Source organism: Topomyia yanbarensis, chromosome 2, assembly GCF_030247195.1.
Source record: "Topomyia yanbarensis strain Yona2022 chromosome 2, ASM3024719v1, whole genome shotgun sequence".
NCBI classification, from domain to species: domain Eukaryota; kingdom Metazoa; phylum Arthropoda; class Insecta; order Diptera; family Culicidae; genus Topomyia; species Topomyia yanbarensis.
Genome location: NC_080671.1, coordinates 345,018,261 through 345,044,219, shown reverse-complemented (window position 1 = coordinate 345,044,219; position 25,959 = coordinate 345,018,261). Strand labels below are relative to the sequence as shown.

General features: G+C 37.8%; 1 protein-coding gene across 2 annotated transcripts in view; it reads left to right on the top strand.

Annotated features, from left to right (window-relative positions):
* Positions 1-216: 216 nt before the first annotated feature.
* Positions 217-25,959, top strand: part of LOC131684136 (polyhomeotic-proximal chromatin protein-like) — a 138,813-nt gene continuing 113,070 nt past the window's right edge. For both annotated transcript variants that reach the window (XM_058966720.1, XM_058966719.1), the window contains exon 1: positions 217-854. In XM_058966720.1, coding sequence (XP_058822703.1) covers positions 817-854 — 38 coding nt within the window. In that variant the 5' untranslated portion in view covers positions 217-816. The remainder of the gene's footprint in view (positions 855-25,959) is intronic.

Below are 25,959 nucleotides of genomic sequence, written 5' to 3'. Positions count from 1 at the left end.
GGTAGTGGAACAGGGTCTACCTTGACGTGGGTTTTTATATTATATGCTTCGTCGTATGCTTCATGTTGGCTGGGGCAAATTTGACCTGGGGTTGCTGGTGGTGTTGGTCCGGATCGGAACGACGGTAGTGTTAGTGCCTTTACCATACATTCGCTGAGGTGGAGGAGCGCGCAAGGCATCAAAGGCCTACGGCAGCCTAAACGAGACACGAGAAGTTGGATTTTCAGTTCGTTTCAACAATTCCTGTCGGTTTGTACGGAGTTTCTTCCCAGGAGCGAGCGAGAGTTGCTTGTGAAAATTTGTGAAGTTTGATGTTGGTTCATTGCATCAGAGAACCAGGATCTCCATTAGCCCCACATAGGATTATTGGATAACGGCAGCGCCTGTGCGTTAGCTACGAAAAGTCGAAAAGTGTTAAAGTGTGTCATATATTCGGAATATTGATCCAACATCCTTGAAACGACGCAGGAATAGTGCAGTGCCTAAATAGTGAAGAAGTAAATGTGATGGGAAATCAGTTTACTCCCTACAAGCGCCAGTGTCTCAAAATCCTTTGCGTTGAACAGCCAGGCGCCCACACCAGAAAGTGAACAAAAGAAGACTACATACAGTGACTACCGCCCCTCCGCTCTGACTCTGGTCGAGTTCGCAAGGATAACCGAGAACCTTACAGTGTGCCATAACTCACATCACAGCGCAGCTTCGGGTATTGCTGATTGATTGATTTTTTCTTCTGAATTAATCCGGTTGTGTTTTTGTGTGGCCTTATGTGTTACCTAATTTCCCATATGAGTTTATTGTTTACCATCCTTGAAAATGGAAAGACCGAGAGGTTCTAGGTTTTACACGAAAAGGTTTGTTTAGTTTTTTAGTTTTTATCAATCTTGCTTTCCATTTATCATTATCACTAAGTTAAGGCATTCTGTTTACCATTTCTTTCGGTCGCAGTTTATTTTTGTTCAAATGGATAAGTGTGCGAGGCCAGTGTTGCCAGAGATGATAGAACGGTGGAACGAAAATATTTTCATTCAAAATTTAGGAATCATCAACCGTAAATCCGGCAACGCTGTCTTCATCCAACCCGCGTTTCGTTTCTGTTTGTGTGCGTGCATGCATATTGCCCTTATCATCCCAGTCTTCTGTTTGTCGTCTCCTTTGCTACTCACATGTATGTTGTGCGAGCTGCCAAAACCAGCCGGAGTCGCATTAAAACTTGCTCGACTGGTCCGGTCGGTGTTACCGTAGTGCGCCTGTCCGTCATTTCTTGTTTCCGTTTTATTTTTCATTCTGCAAACACCCCGACGAGGGTGTCGCTCCATGACTTCTCCTTCTCTCCTCTGTTTCTGAGATGCATTCTCACCTTCCAACTACAATGCCTGCGTATCATCAAAGAAGAAACCCAACAACTACGGAGGAGAGTACGATGCAATGTATCGAATTCGTTGCAAAAACCGGTTTTCCATATTTTACAACTGTGCAGAGATCTTGGAGCTCCCCCGCTCCAAATCAGTACAGCGGCAGTGGTGCCAAAAAGGGGTCTGCTTCCAATCAAGTGGTCGGCAGGGGTCGGAAATCAGTTCCGAAGTGTCAACAACAATCGGAATCATTGATTAAATATTGACAACCGGCAACCACTCAATCTTTTTCTCTTGTTTGTCCACACTCACCTGGCAACCCTGTGTGCGTGATTGCATCTCTGCTACGGATACGGTGATTTCAATCTCAATTTCGCTGTTCGGTTTTCGCAGCCGGAGTAGGTATTGTTAATGGGTGAGAAAATTAAACACTGGTTGGTATTTTGACAAGATTGGATTTTTAATTTTGTTACTGGTTATGAAAGTTTGCAAACTCTTATTACAAATTCCGGCGTTGTTTGCTAATTGACGACACAAAAGATTTCACCCAAATATATTTTTGGTTTCCAACTCTGAGCGATATTACTATCCTTTGGCGATGGTACTATCAGTTTTTATTTCAGTTTTTGAGCTATTATTGTCGAATGTCCAACGAGTTTTTGTAGAGGTAGACTGACTTTTGACAAAATATCAAATTAGTTATGGAATTTGCGTTTCGACTTCGTCTCATCAGAATCCGACACTAACTTAGTGACTGGACTAAGCTAGCGCAGGATTGACGCTAGCTCCAAAAACGTGGCTTTGAACAATTTTCTCCTTGGTGAAGAAACAATACCTTTTACCCAAATTTAGCAGCAGCATACTACGCGAATATTGGCCGGTTCTTAAAGAAATGTAAAACATGTGCGGACATCAAATTATGCATATTTGAAGAGGATTTGTCTCTAAACCAAAACTCATAAAAATCGTGCAGCGAAAATGCTTGACAGTGTTGGAGAAGTTTTATTAAATAAAATAATTTACACTTTCGAACTATTTGAATCGCGAATAAGAAAACAATTCCATCGCGTGCATAAATTGCTGCAACCTGCACAATATGATGCAGCAGACGGCATAACAAACCGCCCGGTTGCATGCCTGCCTGGCTGACAGTCCGTCTCCGTAGGTATGTATGTTGGTAGATTGAAAAAATTCACCACTACACCGAGCACCGTTTGCAGTCTGAATTGTGTGAACACGCGACGCGGATGCCACACTACTACCACCTTAAGAAATGTCAGGGCAATGTGGTACAAGTGGCATTTCTAGAACGGGGGTAGCGCTGCCATCAGTAGTGGTAGTGTACGATAGATTCGGGTCGGATTTTTGTTCTTTTCTTTTGCCTGGTTTCTTTTTGTTGGGATACCCTACGTATCCCGTCGTAACGACTTGCAGCCTGCTTGTTTCTTCGGGTAAGCAAGCCAAAGTGAACTGCAACTGTTGGTTCTCTTTTTTCTGCAAACAGGAAACTTCAGCACAAGCTGCATCGGTTCTGAGCTCAATATTTACTGTTTTACGAGTTCAGGTCTTGACTTTTGGATATACATACTTTGTATATCTTATTTCACCGGTTCCAAAAATGTAACATTTAATTATGTAGAAATGCTATAACATTGTAGCACTACACACTTAATTGAAGTGACTAGATGTTTTCAGTATGAATTCGGGACGAGCTTAACACACCTACTTTTTGATACTTCCAAAACTTTAGTGAGACTAAGGCACTCTTCGCAAAGATTCATAAACTCACCCATACTAGCAGTCCGCATAAGAACCGCATGAATCTGATTAAATTGACTAAATCTACACTTCCCCACGTTGTTCTAAGATTAGGTAGAACGACTTAAAACTGTTTTATACAATATAAATGAACAATATGCGTATTTTCGTTTAAAAATAAGTATATTGCAAAAGGCGGGACACTTTTGGGGAAGTCTGGCCATGCGGGACAAGTCATTGAAATCCACGTCTGCCCCGCCTAATCCGGGACGTCCGGCCACTTCACACTTAATTGACAGGTAGCATTGGCAGTTCAGAGGAAAAGGCGCTGATCTCATAAGTCACTCGCTGTATGTTCGAACCCAAACCAGGAAAGATTCTGTGCTCAACCAGATCGTAGCAATTGTTCTATGCAAAAATCGTCTATACAGAGTTGGTGTCTCTTGTTAAGCAAGTATTTCATAAGCCATTTCTTGTTTAACCTTCCGGCGGTCGCAGGCGTGTACACAGTTCACATAATCTTCTTTTATTATTTCTGAAAAAATATTTCTAGAGAAAAATTAGATAAGGTCGTAGTAACATTGAGAGCCGCTCTTTGTTTAATTTCTCTTTTGATTATTATAACGTCACTGTAGCACGTTGCACTAATTTTCTAGCACATATTGAAAGCCGACTGTTTTACTAGAATATTATATAAAGAGTTTAGTAGTGAATGTTGTAACGACCGAGTAATGAACGAGAAAGACCCCAAAGGAAAGATCTCTACTAAGAGTTCTCAGGAACAGGTCTAATTGGGAAATTATCATTTTTTTTCTGAGAAGGTAATGATGGTAAATAGTTTTCAGAAAGGGGTACATCATAAGGATCAATATTCAGAAAGGGGTACATGAAACGAAAAAGGTTGAAAACCACTGTTTTAAACCGTTCTGTGTCCGACCGGGTTCTAAGCGTCAATTTCTAGCTGGGAAAAGAACATTGAAATTTCGTGGGTTGAATTCTGAAAGGTTCTTTCAAATTTCAACTCATGAAATTTCAAAGCTCTTTTCCAATCTAGAAATCGATACTTAGTGGCAACTTATAACACCCCCAATTACAGCTTATATGGTACAATAAGCGGGAGTCTGAAAAAAGGCTACTGAATTTTTTTGCCCCTCTACAGCCTCCTCTCTTAACTAAAATACCCACAACTATCCTACTTTTAACTTATTTGAACACTTTTGTATTATGGAATTTATTCAGTTTTACGCGGAAGCAGAAGAATTCATTTGATTTTCGAGGGCCCGGTTTTCTGAGAATATGTTCTGTTACTGGGATACTATTTGAGAATTTCAATGGATTCCCTGCAATATGGAATTCGAGATATGGGCATAACGTACACTCAGATAATATATTCGTAAATCAACTACGAATAGCTTTCGTACAGAAAACTTTCGTACAACATACGAATCGTTCATACATATAACGATTCATTCATAGTTCTTTGGAACTGCTTTTATTTTTGTTACTAGTTTTTCGTTAAAACTACGAAGCGACTTTCGTAGGCTTATTGAGAATCGCGTACATTAGTCAATCGAATTGTAATGAAATATACGGAACTCTAAATGAACATTTTTCGTAATATGAACGACATTTTCCGAAGAATCACCAACATATTTACGCACTAAAAACTCATAATATGTGAGTTATTTGCATGTATTCAGATGAAGCATTTTTTGAAATTAATTCATCAAAAATCGAATTATTTCATAATTCGTACAATTTACGAAATCGGTTCGGTATCATCTCACGAAATTGATTTTGTACCTTCAATTTTTGTAAACAATGTTCGTTCTATTAGTGAAATAGATTCGTAATCAACCTACAAAATTCCTTTTCATGTCAATCCATTTTCCTCGAAAAATCGATATTTTTCATCCGTGAATTCAAACATCGATGGAGTTTTTTTTTTTCAAGACGCCCATCACTACGAAAGATATTAAATAAGTATTACAAAGTTTTTCATGTATTTTATAAAACAATTCTTGCTTTTATCATCATCAACTCAACATATTGGTCGTATTTGCCAAAGAAACTTCACGTTATTTATTCACAAAAAATAGTTACCACAAAAGTGCTCTAGCTCTAGCTTTCGTACAATTTTCCGCGTATGTAGCAGCCGAATGACCCTCCGGATTAAAATCAAATAAATAAACTCCAAAGAACAACAACAACCAACAAAAAATACCATCATCATTCTAGTGCTCAAATGTTGTTGAAGTGAAATCGATTTTGCTAGATCGATCTCATCAGTTTAAAAAAAAATCTATGTTGTTAAATATTAAAAGATCAGATTACAAATTAATGAGCATGAGCATGATGATCGTAGTTGCTACTCCGTGATTGACCAGAACAAGCGAAATTCTACAGAGAATCAACGAATGGGACCTGGGAGTAGCTATCCATTCTCAATGTGCTCGTTTCGAGAGTTCTATACTTTGCAATGTCCAAAACGGCGCCGGCCACGTCCTTACAGTCATCGGGGAAGGAAATGAATGTTAGTGCAGCAAACGTTGTTATGGAGATCGTGTATAGCACTGCATCTCCACGTTTGCCACGGGAAGGACTTTTTGTTAGTAGGGTAAAGTGTCATACAAATCTGGATTCACCTTGATAAGTGATACAATCTATGCAACTGTCAGAGGTGTTACCATGTGTTTATTGCTCTGGGCAGCCGGCTGCCGAGAATTTATGATAGATGTATCGTTTGTTGAATTAATTTGGAAATGGTTGGTTAGTATTAAAAAAATAACTTCAGCTCAAGACTGCCGACAGTCGGGAGAGTTGCTCATGTTTAATTGAATCTAACGGTATGTTCACGATTTAATTATTCCTTGTTTTCTTTATTGCGGCAAATCACGACATTCCAAAAACAATATAATACCATGAAAAGCGATTACCCTTAGTGTTTCGAGACATTGGTCAATATAGATATGGCAATACCTATGTAGGGTAGACGTGCCCTTATTCATCTCATTAGTCAGTATGTCACATTATTTAATTGATAACTCGACTTATAGTGACTGGATTGCGCTTAAATAGGTATCATTATCTTTGCTACGTACCTAAGAAGAAGTACATGTAAAAAATTTGCCTGTAAAATGTAAAATGCTCCCGTTTGAGCGAAGCGAAAAGTCGAGTACAACGTACCCTTATTCATCCTACCATTTAAGCTAATGCGTTGAATAGAGATAGCAGATACTGCTCTAACTAACGTGTTCAAATGGGTGAGATGAATAGAGGAGCTAAGATGAATTAGGGAGCAGTAACCCTAATTGAAGATTTCATAATACAAGTATTATTCATCGTGTATAAACTTTGATATTTATATAGCAATTAAAATGACAATTATATATTGGTTTCTTTCTTCGCGTGCAATTGAATAAGGTGCCGATTTTTATGTTATCGTTATTCGCGCGCGTTGTTAAGCTAACCGAAGTGCATTTTAAACGGTATAAAATAAGCATTACCGAAATACCCGAAACGACTAGCTTTGTATATCGAATATGCAACCGATGACGCTAATTTTTATACTAATTACTAGAACAAGATTGGAGACAATAAGAACGAAAAGAAAATAACCTGTCACCGTATACGTGAATAATCAAGCTAGAATATTTTTATACTCATGAAGCAATATAGTTAACATAACGAAAGCATTCAATACAATAAGAACAATTAGTTAATTTAATTTCATTAAATTAATTAATGAGACTAAAAGTAAGTCAATGAATATGACAATAAAACATATGGTCGGTGTTAGTCAGACTGGACTAAGTGACATTATATTGAAACCTGTTTTGGTCAAGATATTTGCTTCTTTCGCAGTGCTACAAGCTAGGTTTAATCAGTTTTCAATACTTTGCAAGACAGCGAAATTATATCAAAACTTCATTTTTCACCTTTGGCGGAAAATGTTCTTGGCAGCACTGCTTCAACGGAATCCAATCAATTCAGTTGCAATAATTCCAGTTCTACTGGTAGTACTAACAACATTGAGTGGAAGGTGTCAGCCCCAGTTATCAAGTTTACTTGTTGTTGTAAACAAATCTTGTTGAAACCAAAAGTTATAGGTGTTTAAGGTTATAGTACTCAATAGGCACCATAAGCAGGAAAGGGCTAAGGGATTATATATGTTGAGGTCGGTAAAAAAAAACTGAAAAAAAAATTCTTTTCTCTTTAGGTGTAGTTCATAACCTATTTTTGCCCAACCTACTATATATAGTAGGTGCTAAGAATAACTCCTATTACTCAAGCAATGTTCTGCGTTATTGGCATTATCAATGAATTAATATTGTTCCCATTCTCTTGCAGAATACGTTTAATGAAGTTAGAGTGGTTAAACCGGTGTTTATGTTTTGTTTTTATTAAATTTTCCCTTAAGGTGTTACATATTTTTGCCAGGTTGAAAAAATTGATTTTTTGTGAATTAGATATTCTGAAATTAAATACACTGAGGCAAATTTTCTCAAAATTTCATTAAGATCGGAATACTACAACTTGAGTTACAGCTATTCATAGACCGCTACCCATTGACCACTTGTAGGCAGTGCGTTGTTTTCGATACGCTGGACCGTTCACTCGCTGCACCGACAGTAAAACTCGATTGTCTCGGAGTTGTATTTTGTTGAAAAGTTCATTCGCGGCGATCGTGATATCTCAGGATCCTGAAAATTTCATTAGTTGTTCCTCATTATATCAGCTACTTCGCGTATAAAAATAATTTTACTTGAATCATTTTTTCCGATCGGAAAACTCAATTTGTAATTCGCGTGAAAAATAAGTTGGGCAATAATGGGCTAAGAATTTTATTCAAAATTTTTATAATGTTTCAAACAATAGAAGTGAAGTTGTAGTGTTTTTAACTTGGTCCCTTAGGTGGCGCGTCAAGCAAAATATTAAACGCGATTATTCGAAATCATATTTTTCAAAAACGTTGTTACGACGACTGGGATTGCAGAAAGATTTTTCGATCGATTACAATTTTTTAATTGGCCGTTTGCCATGTCCTTGAACGATTCCTTTTTTGTCTAAATTTTTATATCAATGCCATTATTTTTTATTGAATTATTTCAGGTGAAAAAAGCGGACTTTTTGCAAAAATCGTCACTAGTTACAAAAATATTGTTTTTTTTTAAAACGAATTGTTCAAGGACACTACCAATTCCCATACAAATGAAATTTGGTTGGTTTCATGCTTTGTGTTGAAGTATTGAACTGGAATCATTGACATGGTCAGCTTCTTTAAAAAACGCGTTTTGCGGAAATAGACAATTATTAGAAAACGCGGACTTATAATTAGTATTTTTTCATGTTCTCAAGCTGATTTTACAAATCAGACATTGCATTATGCAACACGTATAACAAATTTTCAATAGGAATATGGCTTCATATCTGTACAAAAATTCAAACTTGTCCCTATTTTCCCACACCTCAAGATATATAAGCCCCTAATATGGGGCTTAGCTGAACGATGTTGGTAAGTAGTTGACAAAAGTTGTCATGGATAGTTACAGACAGATAATTTTCCTTGAAAAAGGCTACCCAAAAACGGACAATCAAAAAATAGGTAGCTTGATATTCATACAAGACTGCGAAAACCAATACCCAAACATAAAACACCCCCAGTCGATCAAAAAGATATACTACAAAAACTCTCATAAATATAGTAGATGACGGAAATCGACACCTGACGCCATTTCATAATCGAAAATGGCGACTTTTGATTCGGCAAAGTACTCAAACTTGACAAAATGGGTATTATTTTGAAATCTACGATAGTGACTATCGGCTTCCTCAAATTTTATATAAAATGTGCTCGGACATTTTTTGGACTAAACGCTAGTGTACGCCATTGGAAAACAAAACATCGAATTGAAAATTCTTCTTAATGGCATTTCATTTTTTTTTATAAATTGTAAAATTCATCTATTTGTAATTTGATGAGCTTGGGGCACGATTGGATGGTTTTATCATTTTCTTTTGTCTATTTTGCTAATCTGACGTTTTTTCAAATAATGACAGTTTGCAAGATCCGACCAAAAAATGATTTTTTCGCAAGTGTGTTACTTTTCGATGAATTGCTTCAATTGCGGCAAGCATTTTCTGATATAAACATTTGCATCGACCGCTTTAGCTTTGTTTGGACGGATTATATGCACCGAAACACCTTTCTCAGAAATGGCTGCCCACACAAAAATTTTCCGCCCGCACTTCGATGAGCTGATATATTCAACATCGTCGGGCGTTGATTCAATGTTGTCGGTATAGTAGTTGTCAGTTTCACTTTATTTAAGGTGCGAAAATATGAAGTATTTTTCATCATTTAAAATGATGAATTTTCCTTGCGCAAAGTGCTTACAGTGAAGTGTGCGGCTGCAAATTGGAACTTAAAAAAAATAAAATCGAAGATCATTTTGAATTCATGAGCATTTCGACTTCACAAAAACGCCTTATTTGAAAAGCTGCTGTTTGAATCTTTGATTCTTTGATTATTTGATTCTTTGATTATTTGATTCTTTGATTCTTTGATTCTTTTATTATTTGATTCTTTGATTCTTTGATTCCTTGATTCTTTGATTCTTTGATTCTTTGATTCTTTGATTCTTTGATTCTTTGATTCTTTGATTCTTTGATTCTTTGATTCTTTGATTCTTTGATTCTTTGATTCTTTGATTCTTTGATTTTTTTGATTCTTTGATTCTTTGATGATTCTTTGATTCTTTGATTCTTTGATCCTTTGATTCTTTGATTCTATGATTCTTTGATACTTTGATACTTTCATTCTTTAAAACTTCGAAGATTTGAATTTTTTGAATATTTGAGTCTTTGAATCCATGAATCCATGAATCCATGAATCTATGAATCTACGAATCTATGAATCTACGAATCTATGAATCTACGAATCCATGAATCCATGAATCCATGAATCCATGAATCCATGAATCCATGAATCCAAAAATCCATAAATCCATAAATCCATGAATCTATGAATCCAAAATTATCTGAATTCATGAATCCATGAATTCACCAATCTATGAATCTATGAATCCACGAATCCAAAAAACCATAAATCCATAAATCCAAAAATCCATGAATCCATCAATCTATGAATCTATGCTATGTTTTATTATACTACTTATGAACGAAGCAGAGATGCTAATACCTATTTTTCCACAATCCGATCACTGTAAACCGAGTTATCAACGACAAATGACATACTGACTAATGAGATGGATCTACCTTAATTTATTATGCGCGAATTGTTAAATATTATTGATCAATTCCGAAATTTTTGCCATGGTTATAACCTAGCATTAGAATTTGTCACTAGCAAATCGGTTAACTCGTTTAAATTTTATAGCTCACTTTGTTAGCTCCAAATCAGAATAGCACCCCATTTCTAAAATAAGCTAACTGCTGAAAAAGCCATTCGTTAGACAAATCACCCCATTGGCAAACTAATCAACAGCACTATTATTAAACGCCCAGCTAAAACAAGTTCCACTCCGCAGGAACACTGGTCCTGACTCTAGTGGTGCGGTAGTCCCCTTCCAAACCATCACCACCAATTAATTAAGTCCGGTCTCGACCAACAAAAGTTACTCGCTTCCTTTTTATTCCCTTTCAATAAACCACAGCAGGCTCTGTCCCGTTCGTTCGCTCGCTGAAACCTACAACATCATGTCAAATTATCATTGAAATGAGTCCTTTTTAGTTCTCCCGACTGATTCGATGTGACAGAAAAACATGGCGCCCATCGACATCAAACGTTGTGAACCTCCTCATCGGAAGGGTCTTCTCTCCTCCCCCCCGGTTGGGACAACGATTGTAGCAAAAAAAACTGCAACGAACGGACAGACGAATAGACAGAAGGCAAACAGGTTCCTAATGTCACAAGTTACCAACTGCGACCACAATCCCTCTCTTCGCACGGAACGCCCCCTCCCCCAGCGACCATTCACTCCCGGCACTCGTCGGTAGTTCAGTATTCACTTTTGTGCATAAATTTCATTCCTATTACATTGGTTGGTAATCCGCCGTCCTCGTCGTCGTACAGCGTCGCAACAACAATCGTCGACCAACCACCCCCAGCATCACAGCACATCTCCATAGTTACCATCTTTCTCTCTTCTCCGGCGGACGGACGATAGCAAGCCGCGTTACCAAGACTAACGCACCCACTGTGTGATGCCTTTTACGAACACCCTCGAATGGTGATTAATCAGGTAATCGCGCGAAAGCGCAACTCACATCCCATCTGCTAGTGTTGGTACTGTTTATCTTCACTGAAGAGTTCCATGCATCGAGGTTTCGAGGAACTGTCGGAAATCGTTGAAACCGGTGACACGAGATGGATCGCAGTGGTGGTGGCTCAAGGAAAACCAACTCGAAGCATACGAAAAGAAAATGAAGTTATGCAGCTTCGTTTGCTGAACCCGGCTTTAACTTTTTTTCTTTTTCATATTTTTCACTGCCTGACTGGCTGGATGACGGGGTGGTGAAGGTGGTGGCGGTGGTGCCGGTTCAAACTCGTTCGTGGTTTGCTCTGAATCCTGAACCAAGTCAGAGTAGACCAAAGGCAAAGCAAACACATATGAACACGTCTGGATATAGTAAGGGAGAGTAGGAGCAAATAAAAGTGCGTTTTTTGGGCTTCCCGGATCGTTCGGCTATCAGGAAAAGTCCCTGTTCGAGAGTCGCTTTTTTCACTATAGCGACTCGCACTCGGGACAGGGAAAATTCTGTATTAGCCGTGAAACGATCCCATGCTGTGAGTTTCGTGTGCATGCTTCTCCCTTGGTATTGCGTATATGCTTCAAACTGATTGCGATGATGATGACGGTGATGATGATTGTATGAAAATACGATAATTTGGATTGATGGCCCTCTTTCGTTGGCATGCATTTTCGAAAATGACAGGAAAGTGGTGTAGTAAAGGAGGATGCGACGAAGCGTAGGTTCGTTGTCCTTTGGGGCCTTTCTTTGGCTTTGTGCTCCGCTGTTGTGTGTAGCTACAGCTGGTTGCCGTTCAGGTAGACGACATATCGAGACCCTTCGCTTGTATTGTATTGCTGAAAGGATCGTTTTGGTTGGTAGACATTTTTGTTAGAAGGGGATTATATTTAAATATTGGTACTACCTTGTTCAGCTAATTGTAAATAACTTTCAGCTTTCATAGATCACTTAAGTAGATTTGGAAATGAATTATAGTGTTTTATACAAACAACACATCTCGTGTCTACATCATCTTTCTGAGCTTGCTTGTCTATATTGGTAAATCCTAAAATTGATTCTCTGGATACAATGCGTTTTGACTTCGTCTCATCAGAATCCGACACTAACTTAGTGTCAGGACTAAGTTAGCGCTGTATTGATGCTAGCTTCATAAAACGAAGGCACAATTTGTGTAGCTCAGCAAACCCTGGTTCAGCGTGATGTCTTGCAAGAAGAGTTCTTGGAAACCTAAACCATCAAGTTCGTTCAGGAGTCCGTCCGCTAGCATGGGCCACAGAAGGGGTGACAATACTCTGCCTTGAGGTCAGCCTCTGGTGGTTCTCACTCGCCTCCCAATGACATTGTCACAATTTTGCCGAATTGTGACAACGTCATTGGGAGGCGAGTTCATTTCTCGAATGCATCGAACTATCTATTCTATGTAGCCAACATTCCAGTTTTCTATTACTTCCGCATGATAATTGCCGAATACTTTTCAATTAGGCAGAATTGCAGGCAGTTGGATGGGTTGATATTCTTGTAGACGAAATCAGTCTTATTGTTGCAGTACCACTCTAGCACTTCTCGGCTTTAATGATAGCTTACCAAAGTTGACAAGAACTTTGTGAGCTTTAATGAATTATAGTACACATTTGCTAAGAGATTTGTGCTTATATATCTCCTTTTTTTTGGAGATTAAAAGCGTAGTTTTGGGTCCGCAACTGAAAATCTCTTGCCAGATTATTTCCCGGAGTGAACTTCAAAATACCAAATGATAATTTACCTTCAACATAACCATGCGTACCATGAAAAAGAAAACATTGAGTAAATTCTTAAACATGTTTTGTCACTATTAACACGAAAATTGCATCGATTTCCCGAACTTCAATTGTGATTGTCCGTGCTGAGCAAATGAATAATAATCAGATCAGAATAGAAGCCCTTCTGCGCTGAGTCACATCTTTTTCAGCAAATTTCTTATCCTGGCAGCTGTGAGGATTTTATTGAAGGCATCTGTTTATGATTTATGTCTTTCTCCTTACGATGCGTTGAATGATAACCAGGCAGGGAGACGGGCACAGCAAAACAAAACAATAAGGAAACAAAAACTGGAGTTACGTAGCGTCAGTTGAAATGCTGTTACATCAGCTCTTCACCAAATATATCAGTTTCATGAAAACTGCATTTATGTAAAAATTAAAATAATGAAAAATACAATTAGGATTGCTCAGGCAATAACAATGATTTTTTAACACTCAATGAGTTGACTCCTAGTCCCAGATTGTTACCGCTAGGCGGCGCTCTGCATCAGACTATAACTGCAAATGAAAATTAATAAGATTTTTTGACCGTCTATAACTTTGTAGAGGACTGCAAATCAATCCAGCTTTGTTAAGAAAAGTTATTAAACTTGTCTGAGGCAGTTTAGCCGGGTTTATCTTCATTCGCTGTTGTTTTTTTTTATTTGGTGAAATGTAGAACGATCTAGCTAAAAAATAATTCATATTATGTATTAAAATTATTCCATACATACTATTTAGTTTAATCAAAAATGATAAAATATCCAACCCAAAGTTCAACCTAACCATTCTTGATTAAAATGATAATGTTCGTAGGAATTGACTACTGATTTCCTATCATGCGCTGTTCAAAACAACTTAACTGAAGACAGTAGCTTTATGTATAAATGAAATCTCAAGGTAGAATGTCCTGAATTTAGAGTTTTTAGTTAATGCTAAACTTTTCGAAGTAATTTACTAATGGAATACAGAGAATGATAACCAGTGTAAAATTTTTGCTCTATTTCTAGTACTACTATTTTTTTGCATGGAAATCAAAATCAGATTCTAAACAACTTTGCCGAAGGTCGTGTATTTGCCCTTCGACAAAGTTTTTTAGAAGGGGTTACGAACCTGTTTTTTTCATCCAATGAAAGAATTTCGCAAACTATAGGATAGGAACACCTTTTTGTAAAGCGGAGTTTTCGCAAATAACCCCATATATCTCGATACCCTGAATACATAGAGCATTCACGTCTTCAACAACGTTTTTCCACCAAGTCTCTAAATATTTTTCGAATAGTTGATTTTCCATTATTACTTCTAGGGGCATTATTTGCCAAAATATTTTTTATTGAAAACATGCGCTGTATTGTCTTATTAGTTGTGTGTCATACAAAAACCCCTTTAACCCTTTCATGCCTAACTTTTTTCTAGTGTATATAGGGTTCCAGAAAATTTTTTCCTTGAAAAGGATGGAGTCAAGAAACCCGAAAACCTTTCATAAAGATAGGTGCTTCCCTCGCAGTGCTAGAAGCTGCTCAATTTTTTACTTCCAATGCTCAATACAATTCTCCTAGGATATTTACAATAGTTCAGTTGCGTGGAAAACGTGGTCGAAGACAGTCTAAATTGATAGATTTTATCAGATTTTAATAATATAACAAAATAACGAAGGCGTCTTAAAATTTCGTTTTTCGTCGTCGACGTAAACTGTCTCTGGCAGCACTACCCCAGTGAACCGGATGAAAGCATCATGTTCCAGTACTAGGATATGTTGGTAAATTTCAATAAAATCCTAGCAATATAGATATCAAAATGTTTGAAATTGTCTCAGAATTCTGTTATTCAAAGAAACCCTATAGCAATTTGATCTTGGAACGGTCACTGAAAGCCTCACGGGTATTTGCTCCAGAATGTCCATTCCGGGGTCAAATCACCAAATGATTCTAAAACTATGAGATCGAGTCTTCTGAGCCCAATCCACGAATCTTGATAACCATATTTGCAGTTTTCTATTGAAATTCACAAATAGTATCCCTTGAATCCCTTGAATTCTCCGGAAATTCAGATTCTCAAGAATCATATGAATTTATCTGGTTTTAAGACTAAAAGTAGATGGGTTCCTGAATTCAAAACATTTAAGAGTGTCCAAATCGGTTAAAAATGCCGTAGTTATGACCGTTTCGGTTTGCGGGTAGGACCTTGTCGTTCTATTACAGGGTAAAACAATTCAGATGCCCTTCCTCAAGCCACCGTTTTCCACATCCTCAATTTTATTCCTCCACGAGCTGTGCTTGGCGATGTTCTAAAATGCCAATTTCCTACTTAGGGAAGAACACTAAAATTTCATGGATTGAAATCTGGAAAGGTACCCGGGTACCCCAACTTCTTAGAAGAAAATAGATCTTCAAAGTTGACTTTTTTTCTAAAATATGTGACCTTGACCGTAAAAAAACTGTTTTCAACGTTTATTTCAGTACTACGCTATTCAACTCAGCACACAAATGTACTAGAGCCAAACCGAAAATGCCATTTTTGTGCGAGAAACAATATGCAATCCCAGCACACTCAAGTTGTTTTCCTGGCGAACATTGTAATTGATTGCAATCGATGGTCCAAATGTACAAACACTGCAAAGAGCAGCTCATGCACAAAAGAATGAAAACAGTTCCATTAATGAACACAAAATGAATATGGCGATAAAAATACTCGATTAGGGTGTCGAAGGTGACACAGCCACGGTTGGGGTACATTTTGGCATTACTACGTTCAGGTCCATTCAAAGAATCTCTTTGCATCTGGCACGACTCGTACATTCTTCGGACCAATATTCGCTATAACTGCTTACGCGAAAAAAATGATCCCTTCTTAAATTCATGTAGAAATGGTCACGATTTCGCGAACTGAAAGATTTACGTAAAAATCTGAAATTATGAATAATAATCCTCGTATTCGTGAAACTAGTTCACACCAAAAATATACATGGCGTTACATTCGAATATATGTTTGGGTTACTCTGGTTGTTCTGTGGACATGTTAAATTGTTGTTATGATTCTAATTCATAATTTGGGGGTAAACTACAGCCGGCAGTTAAACGATTTTTATGATTTTAGGAGATTAGTCGCGATTTTTATAATTTCTTATTACCTTGATATTTTATTCATGAATTTACAATCGGATTGCTCTGGCAGAGTATCTTAATTTATGGATTTCCGTCACGATTTTCGTAATTTCGATTCATGTTACCGTGACATTTTAGTCACAAGTAGAGTGACATATTTGCATGATTTCAGGATCTAAGTCACGATTTTTGATACTAAAATTCACGAGTAAAGTGATTTATGTTCAGGATTTCAGAACCATAGTCACGATATTCGTAATTTTTGTAGACGTTTTTGTGATTTGTTTGTCCTGAGATTACTTTTGAATTTGACACGTGGAGTAATGTGATTGAAAATTATTTGGGATATCTTCTAAATATCACGAGACTCTAAGAAATGTCGTGAAACTTGCACTAGAAATCATGAGCCAGTTTAAGAATCTATGGTTAATATTTTATGATTTTATAAATAATTTCACGACCTCGAATAATCAGCCATGACTACCGCACTCAGAATCATGAACCAGTTCACTTACGTATGAATATTATTTTACAACTTTGTGATCTATTTCACGAGCACACTAGTAATTATGAACCAGTTCACGTATCCATGAATAATGGAAAAGATTCATGAATAATATTCCGAGTGTCGCAAAATAATGCACGAGTAAATATTCAGATTGTTTTGATTTTGTGAACTAATTCACAACCACAAAAACCAAATCATGCTCTAGGCATAATAAATCATGAAGCAGCTCATGTATAATCAGACTCTGAATAATGTTCCTAAATCCATGAATAAAATCATTAGTCAACCTTTGGATTCATGAAAAATGTTCATATTGTTGTGAAATAATTCACGTACAGAAAATTGATTTGGTAATGACATGACGGAAACAGTGACTGATGTTGACAAAACAAAAACAAATATCTTTGCTAATGAATGAAATGTGCAGGCATTTCTGAATGGAAATTATAGCATTATTATCAGACACATGCTTTCTGTTCATGGTCCTGTTTTCGTAACGTAAAAACGTGATTGTTTTAGAATTCATGGAACTTTATTTACGATTTTGGGAACATTTCTTTTTCCGTGTAGCCTCACACTGATTGGCACTTTCTGTCAAAGCTGTCGGCCAATTGTCATTCAGTCGTATATGCTTCGACCGTTTTCTCTTAGACTAATATAGGCGAATATTATGTTACGTGTATCATTGATAGATGATAGACGCAACATAATATTCAACTGAAACCACTGATAACTGACATATTTTCAATGTTTGTAAGAAAAATAACTGTCGTTTTAAAACGGCACCAGCAAATAGCGGCTTGCTGCTAGCCGGCGTTGCGATCGACCGGCAGATTTTCAGCAATCGGTATGCGAGTCTTGCCTGCAAGCTTGTATGCAATGGTTATTTACGTATGCAAAGTTGAGTGCGATGGTACTTTGCAACGTATTTTTTTTCGAATTTTTAGACAGGTTTTCCGGAAAAAAATGGTCGTTTGATCTCTGTGCTAAAACTAACAAATATACTCGTAAACTATATAATATTTGGACAAAACAAAACTCTCAAACTTCTTTGCTAAAGACTACATAAAATTTGCAGCAATCGTGTACGTTTAATTAAGAAACTGACGCGGCGACAAAGTTGCGAAATAATTTGAAATCATGGGCAAAAGAAAGTTTGGGGATCTCTTTTTTTTAATTTGTTTATTTGACACGGCTCAATGCTTCAGCTTACAGGAGCCATAGGTCTTTTATATACTTACAAGATGTAAGTATTAAAAATTACAACTAATTTTATTTTATTTTTTACATTTTAACGACATTCAATTAGCTAGAGATTACTGGGTAGGGAATGTTATGAAAATTAGAGCCATAGTACTCAAGTAAAACTAGAAGTGGCAGGGTCATTAGAACAGGCTTAATATCGTACGGGCTTAATCTTTGTCTTCTGCTAATGAGGGTCGAGCTTAGGCAACATAACTACGAGTCACCCAAGTTCACTAGCATGTGTCCTGATAAAGGTAGACGTGTCTATCTTTACCGTGACAACCGACACATGCTAGTGAACTCGGGTGATTCGTAGTTATGCTGCCTAAGCTCGACCTTCATTAGTAGAAGACGAAGATTAAGCCCGTACGATATTAAGCCTGTTCTAATGACCCTGCCACTTCTAGTTTTCCGATCTGTTTACTTCACATCCTTGCTCTCACTTGAGTACTATGGCTCTAATTTTCATAACTTTCCCTACCCAGTAATCTCTAGCTAATTGAATGTCGTTAAAATGTAAAAAAGACAATGTGACTAACATAGTCGAAATGAAAAAAAGGAAAAAACAACTAATTTTAGTTAGCGCCTGTAAAATCCCGTGCGCGCAACTTGCTATTGCGAGCTGAGATCTTTTTTTGCGTCGGGAAAATGTTTCTTTGCTCAACAACTTCGGGGTCATCCATGTCTCTCTCGTTGTCGTTTACGTCCGTATCATCAACTTGATTACTCCCTTGATACTCGCTATGAGACGTTCTTCTTGGCTTCTTGCCCTTGCGGGTCACGAGTGTGAACTCTCCATCTTTGGTGGTAGCTTCTTCACTGGGGGTATTAGTTGTTATGTTTGAAGTATTTGAAGCAGCTTTTGCGTCACTATTGGCTTAACTGCAGTTGTCATTATTGGCTTAACAGCAACCACAAATTTGACAGCCGTTTGTGGTTCAGGTAAAGATATTGGAGTTTGGGTGTTGGTATTTCTGTCTGCAGATAAGCTTTTCTCAGCAGTTTCAGGGTTGTCCGTAATGTGCCGTTTGTTCACAGAATTGGCACGTATTAGTTTGTGCTTGATATGTACAAAGAGTTCGCTTTGCAATGGTATAAGCCCCTTCTGTTTTGTACTGCATGGTAAGGAAGGAGGGAATGGGTTGGATTCTCACCACAAAGACTCCATTTGAAATACCTGGGAAGTAGTTTCTGCATGTGTCCTCCGTAATAGATTACACTGATCCGAAATACGACATGAATCTTTTAATTGCCACTAAGTGGAGCCAAATCATATAATTTCACTTCAATCTTTCCATTATCCATATAGATAGGGATCTTGATCTTAGCGTTGTCACAAATAAGCACGTGTTTTAAGTTGTTCTGCGAGATGAATGAGACTCAGTCATCTTGATAGATCACAACGCAACAATGTAAATATTGGTATCCTTTGTTCTTCAGACAATGCACACAAGTAATTGTTTTTTCGATCGCTTTGCACTGGTTCGACAGAAGCAGAAGCACACTGAGTATCGTGACCGATGTGTTTGATGGTTGAGAATAGACTGAAAGTTTAGGGATTTCTATATGATTGTGGATATCGTTTACTTCAATAAATCGAGACCATTTGATACTCCATGGAATTCATCTGGCAGACAAAATCTAGGGATGATAAAATCGGGTTCGTGTAGAAATTACCACATAAAATCGAGCAGGGAGAAAGTTAGATCTTTGAATGTGATTAAAAACTTCGTGACGTAGTCACGTAAAAAAATCTAGCAGTTACTTAAAACAACATTATCTTCGAAGTAATCGTAAATTAAGAACAAGTTTTGTATGTTGTTCCAAGAAACGAAAGACATCTCACATAACCTCATATTCGTACCCAGAGATAGGTTCTTTCATGCTCAAACAATTGTTTCCAAACGCGAACTGCACATTTGCAGAAGCGACTTTTCAAAGACACATTATTCAAATCAGGCACCCCCAGGGCTACACGACGCGGAGGTGAAAGAATATATATATGGGAACCGTTTGCTTGTTCCCTGCGGTCGTCGTCGTTGGCGGTGTTGCTAGTTTGGAAAACACATGCGCCAACCGAGTGAGCACCTTTTCACTGTTCCGACCGCCCTGCCGACCGACCGAGCATCCGAAAGGCAAAAGAAAAGCAGAAACACTGCTCGCTTCACATCCTGTGATCCTGTTCTCTATGGAAGCTCGCTTCCACGTGGAGTATGGTTTCTAGTCGGTAGGACCAGCTCTCTACTCAGAATGGAAGGTGTGCTTCGTGTTGCCGGCACTGAATATCGAATGAGATATCATTAAAAATTATGCTGAAAGCTACTTCAACAGGGGTCGGTGCTTGATGGTATTCGGTTTTTTTTTGTGATAAGAGCAGGAGGAAGTCGATATGTTTGTCTCATATCAAAAATCATAAATCAAACGGGTCGTTGTTTATCACTCTAGTGGTATGGGTAGAGTGTAATATTCGGCAATCTCGGTCTACCACACAACCACCATCAGTAACTTCTTCGGGATTTATTCGTCTTAAGTATCGTTTTGATTGAGGGAGGGTTTTCGGAATCCAGTTTTAAACCCAACCGGTTGTTGCCTTCGTGCTACTCGCTAGCGATGACGGGTTGGGTGATGTATTCCAATGGGGGTTTTCGTTGTGTTAATTTATGTGGTTTTGTTATACAGTTTCCGAATCCGGTCCGACCAACGATGATCACTCGGGGACTTGTTTATCTTTGTTTTTATAAATGGCGCCCTCATATTAACCACTTGTGTTGTGGGAAGATGGAAAAGTTATAAACAATATATTGCTTTCGCAGGAATAAATGCCGAACTGAGTCAATTTTGACAGCAACAAAGGTTAGCACCTGACTCAGTTTCGCTCCAGGCAAAAATAACATGAAATAGCACTCATAAGTTCGGAAAAAAATAGTTACCACGAAAAGCAATTCCAAGTTAATATTTCTCCAGGGATCGAACTTTTAAGAGTGTCCGTTTTATTTGCAAGAAAAAGTTTAGTTATCCACCCTCATCTCAAAACGTTTCTATTTTGTTATTTCGTTTCACCTTTCGTCGAAAGTCAACGTTTCCAAAGCAATTTCGAGTGGCGAAACTTTCACCGGTCTTCAGCTGGCATCTAAAATCGAACAAGTTTGTATTTTTTTTACTAACAATCGATTTTTTTCTCTATTTTCAGGTAAGCATCGCATCAAGTCCAGTTTGACGGTATTCCTATCCAAAGACACTGTGTAGTACAGTAATTAGACAACTTGACCGGTATGAAGCAATTTTACGCAAAAATTCTTTTACTTTAAAGGAGCAATTTTCTCAATTCTCATTTTCAAAAGTTACCATTTGTTAAATTTTCGTGAAAACTAAGCAGCAGTTCACTAACAATGTTTCTTAATAAGTTGCATCACAAGTATAGGCATAGGCCATTTTTAAAGTAGGTAACTATTTGAACTATTAACTCCTTGCTAGGAACCAGCCAACTGAGCAACTTCCGTTCAATGTTTTGTACAACTATAGAATACATTTCTAAGAAGACAGCAAGAAATATTTTGCATAGTAAACATTTTCACGAAATTTATTTTCCAATTGAGTTTACTATGTATTATCAATCCGACACTAGCTTGGTCCTGTCACTAAGTTAGTGTCGGATTCTGATGAGACGAACTCGAAGCGCAAATATTCTAATTATTTTAGTTGGAAAGTTTCATTCAATTAAAACTGACAACAACGGTGAACAATAAATAGATTAGTTAGAATTGACAAAAATGCGAGTGTGTGAATATTTTCTATGTAAATTGTCTAAAAATATGATGCAAACTTCAAGCACGTTGGTTCGGTAGGTAGGCTTGTTTGAATTGGTTCAGGCACTTTTGAAGGGACTAGGAATCAATTCTGGGGCAAGGATGCCACATTGAAATCGATGTTTTAATTCAAAAATCTTTTTTACATTATGTGAAACATAGAATGAAAGAAATCTATGTGAAATTTCAGAAAATCTGTACTAATACCGGATAGCCAGTGAACTCTGCAACCCCGCATAGGAGTATGTCGTTTGGTGAAGCAGCTAATTCTTGAACATGGCTTTCCGCTAAAACTAAATAAGCTCATTCGTATGATACTGGATGGGTCAAAATTTTGCGTCAAAATATCGGAAGAGACATCTGACTCGTTTGTAAGTGCGATACAAAGATCTGATGTGCAATAGAACGGAATCATCAACACGCTTGCGTGCTTCGTGTACGTTATCAACATCATTAGCGTTGAATGCAGAGCAGCGGAAGAGGCATTTGTGCTTTTTTAAAAAGGATGCTACTAGAATCGAACTGACTCTGACAAGGAAAAGTATGGTTTGCGTAGTGAGCTGAAAATTCATAGTTGTCAACATGTTGACTTTGAAAGGTTTATAAAACGCAGCAGTCTACAGTGGGCTGGACATGTTGCACGAATGCCGAAAGAGAGATCAGCTAAAGTTATGCTCCGCAGATAACCTGGAAGGGGTCGCCGACTTTGGGGCATGCCCCACTGACTATGTGCCATCGAGAAAGATGCGCGTACGTTGGGTGTCCTAGGAGACCGGAGATTGGCGAATCAACATCTAGTCGTCTGGAAATTCAAAAATGTATTCGATCAAGATTCGGAAAATCAGGACTGTTTTGCCACTATGATAAAAAATCTAAGGAAATTTACAAAAATTGCCAAAGATCTGTCATCAACAAAAATGAATCTACGATTAGAAAATGGCTAAAGAATTCTGTGTCATTGCTGAAAAACCTGTAAATGTGGCACCCTTTTCAAGAGTTGCATGAGAAAAAACATTTTCTTGGCAGTCTAAATTGAAGTACTAATGTGGCGGTATGATTAGTATGGTGATGGTTTCCAAAACCAGTCGTGATATGTTCGAGTCCCGATTTGAAAGGATTTTCAGTGTCGATAATATCGTAACACGTAACTTCAAAGAATTTCTTTGAAGTTCATGGAATCTTCCTGAGTTTTATAGGATATCCCGGAAACTTAAAAGACTTTCTTAAAGCTTGTTGAATTCCCATGAATATCTTATGCCTTCCTTGAGAGACGAAAAACATTTTTTTTAATTCGGAAATCTTCAATGAAGTTCCAAGACTTCCCCAAAGTTCGTAGTGCTTCTTTGAAGTTTGTTTGACCTGCCGTGCTGATGTATGTATGATGTTTGCTAGACTCGGATTTAAATGCTCGAAGCGCTTTGCAGGAGTTCGTTAAATAAAACTGAATTTCCTAGAGTTTTTCTAATATTTGTGATAATTCCAAACTTGAAGAACTCTTAAAATTCATAGTAGTCTCCTAAAGTTCCTCGAATTAGTTGTTTTATGTTCGAAAAAGTCTGTAGTTTACAGTATAATTAAGAAAAGGGGCTCTTTATAATGCGTATATTTTATACCTTTCTTTCAATCGAATAACTTTCTAAGGCTGAAACAATTTCAATGAAGAAAACTGAAACAATTCAGTCATCAGCCGGCGCACGTCTTTTTCGGTCACTGTTTTTTACTGACCGATTCCATCCATTCTTCATCCGATCAATGACCGCCCCTTTCATCTTTAGTTTCCGCTTTATTATTGCCCAATACTTCCCAATCGTGCATTCAGTTCTTTTGGAATGAACTGAACTCTATTGACGTTGTAACATTGTGGCACGTCTTTGCTGCAATATCAGCTGTCCAGATCTGACCAAAACGTATTTGGATTTACTGAAGGGTGAAGTTTTTGTTTGTTGATGCACTCCATACTTTCGAATTCATAGTCTTAGTTATCCGTCACAAAAACAATGCTTTTCTTGCCACCGAGACAGATCCCTTGCCAAATTATAAATTTGTTCGCTAACTTATCCGAGAAAACAAACTTGAATCTGCCGTGAATCTTGTTGCGTGCCGGTGCCTTGTAGACTTGTTTGAAATCATCTTCCTGGATCGTCTAGATTTCATCGAGTTTCGTCCGTACCTGGTCGTACAGTTCGTGTTTGAGGCTTCGTTTGGGTTATTTACTTACTCGGTAATATTTGTAGCCTTTCGCAGATTTTTTCGCTGCGCACTATAGTATAGTTTCATAACCCCTTGTAAACGGTTCCACACCGACCCGTAGTTTGCGCTTTGAGGGAAGTTGTGAGAGATTCCTTGTACTTTTTAATCACTTGAGCCACTGTACGTACTTTTCGAATAATTTAGAAGTTTTGCTCTCGATTAAACCTACCGGCTTTAGATCTAACTGTGCACAGTTATTTTTCTTTTCTCCTCCAGTATGATGCATAGCTGTGAACCATCTTAGTTTGAAACTTTGACCGAACGGAGCTGGAGGAATTTTCTGAAGTTTGCAAGATATTTCTGAATTTCGTAATTCGTTAAAATACTATGAAACTTGACAGAACATTCTTGACAGTATTAAAGGGCGAACAAGAAATTATTGCGACACCGAAAATGTCATGCCAATTTTCTTATAATGTTTAAAATCAAACCAAAATTTTAGGGTAGTTTTATACATATATTTACTTCAAAAATCAAAAGAAAAGTTAATCGATGGAGCCTTGAGTATAATATTGAACGCGTTTTCGCTTGATGCCCTCCATCAAAGTCTTTACAGTGTCATCCGGTACCAGTTTCTCAGTTTTTTTCCATTTTCTTAACATGTCCTTCTCGTCTTTGACTGTCTTCTTGCTCTTCCGAAGTTCCCGCATCATCATTGCCCAGTACTGCTCCACCGGGCGCAGCTCCGGACAGTTTGGCGGATTCATGTCTTTTGGAACAAAATGGACAGAATTAGCCTCATACCACTCCAGGACACTTTTAGAATAGTGGCATGATGCCAAATCTGTCCAAAATAGCGGAGCTTCGTCGTGCTGCTGCAATAACGGCAAAAGGCGCTTCTCGAGGCACTCAGATTTGTAGATCTCGCCATTTGCTGTGCCCTTCGTCACGAAAGGCTCACTCCTCAGTCCGCAAGAGCAGATGGCCTGCCAAATGAGATATTTGGAGGCGAACATTTTCTTCTTCTTAAATTTGTCGTCCAGAACTTGCTCTTGCCGGTGAAAAACTCCAACCCCGGAATTTGCTTAAAATCGGCTTTTATATACGTTTCGTCGTCCATCACACAGCAGCCATATTTTGTCAGCATCTTCTCGTAGAGCTTCCGTGTCCGAGTTTTAGCCGTCGATTGTTGCCGCTCATCGCGGTTTGGGAAGTTCTGTACCTTGTATGTATGTAGTCCAGCTCTCTTCTTTGCATTCTGCACGTAGCTCTGCGACATGCCGATCTTTTTAGACAAATCACGGCTTGAGACGTTGGGATTTGCTTTAATCATCCGCTTCACCTTTCCCTCCGTCTTTTTGTTCTCCGGTCCCGGTTTTCTTCCAGCTCCTTTGCCGTGGTCCAACGTCAACCGCTTCTGGAACCGCTTCAACACTTGTTGACGATAGTCAACAGGGTAGTTTCCGATAATATAATCTCGAATAAAACGACCGTAGAGTAGGATTTCAATGTGCGAGATTATAATATTCCTGCAAATGTACATAACAGTATAAGTATTGAAAGTAATAGAGATAGGGCACGCGTGTATAAATTTAGGTTATGTGTAACTTACGTTTAGTCCCTTAGCTATTATTAATGTTTTAATTTGCACCGCGCCAACTAGTTTAGTTCATATAATTCCTGTAGTTATTAAGTAATTTAATTATATAATAAGAGGGTAATTTAGATTTAATACAATGCTTACCAATTTCCATTAGCATATTAATTTGGAATAGAAAGACAACGTTGTAAGACAACGTAGAGCAAATCCACTAATTGCAGAAAGGTTCTATTAGCATAATAAATTTTAATAAAAAGCAATCAACTTTACCTATAATTTCAGCACACTCACTTTTAGGCAGATTAGGTATAAGATTTTAGATGTAAGCTAAGTATACGATT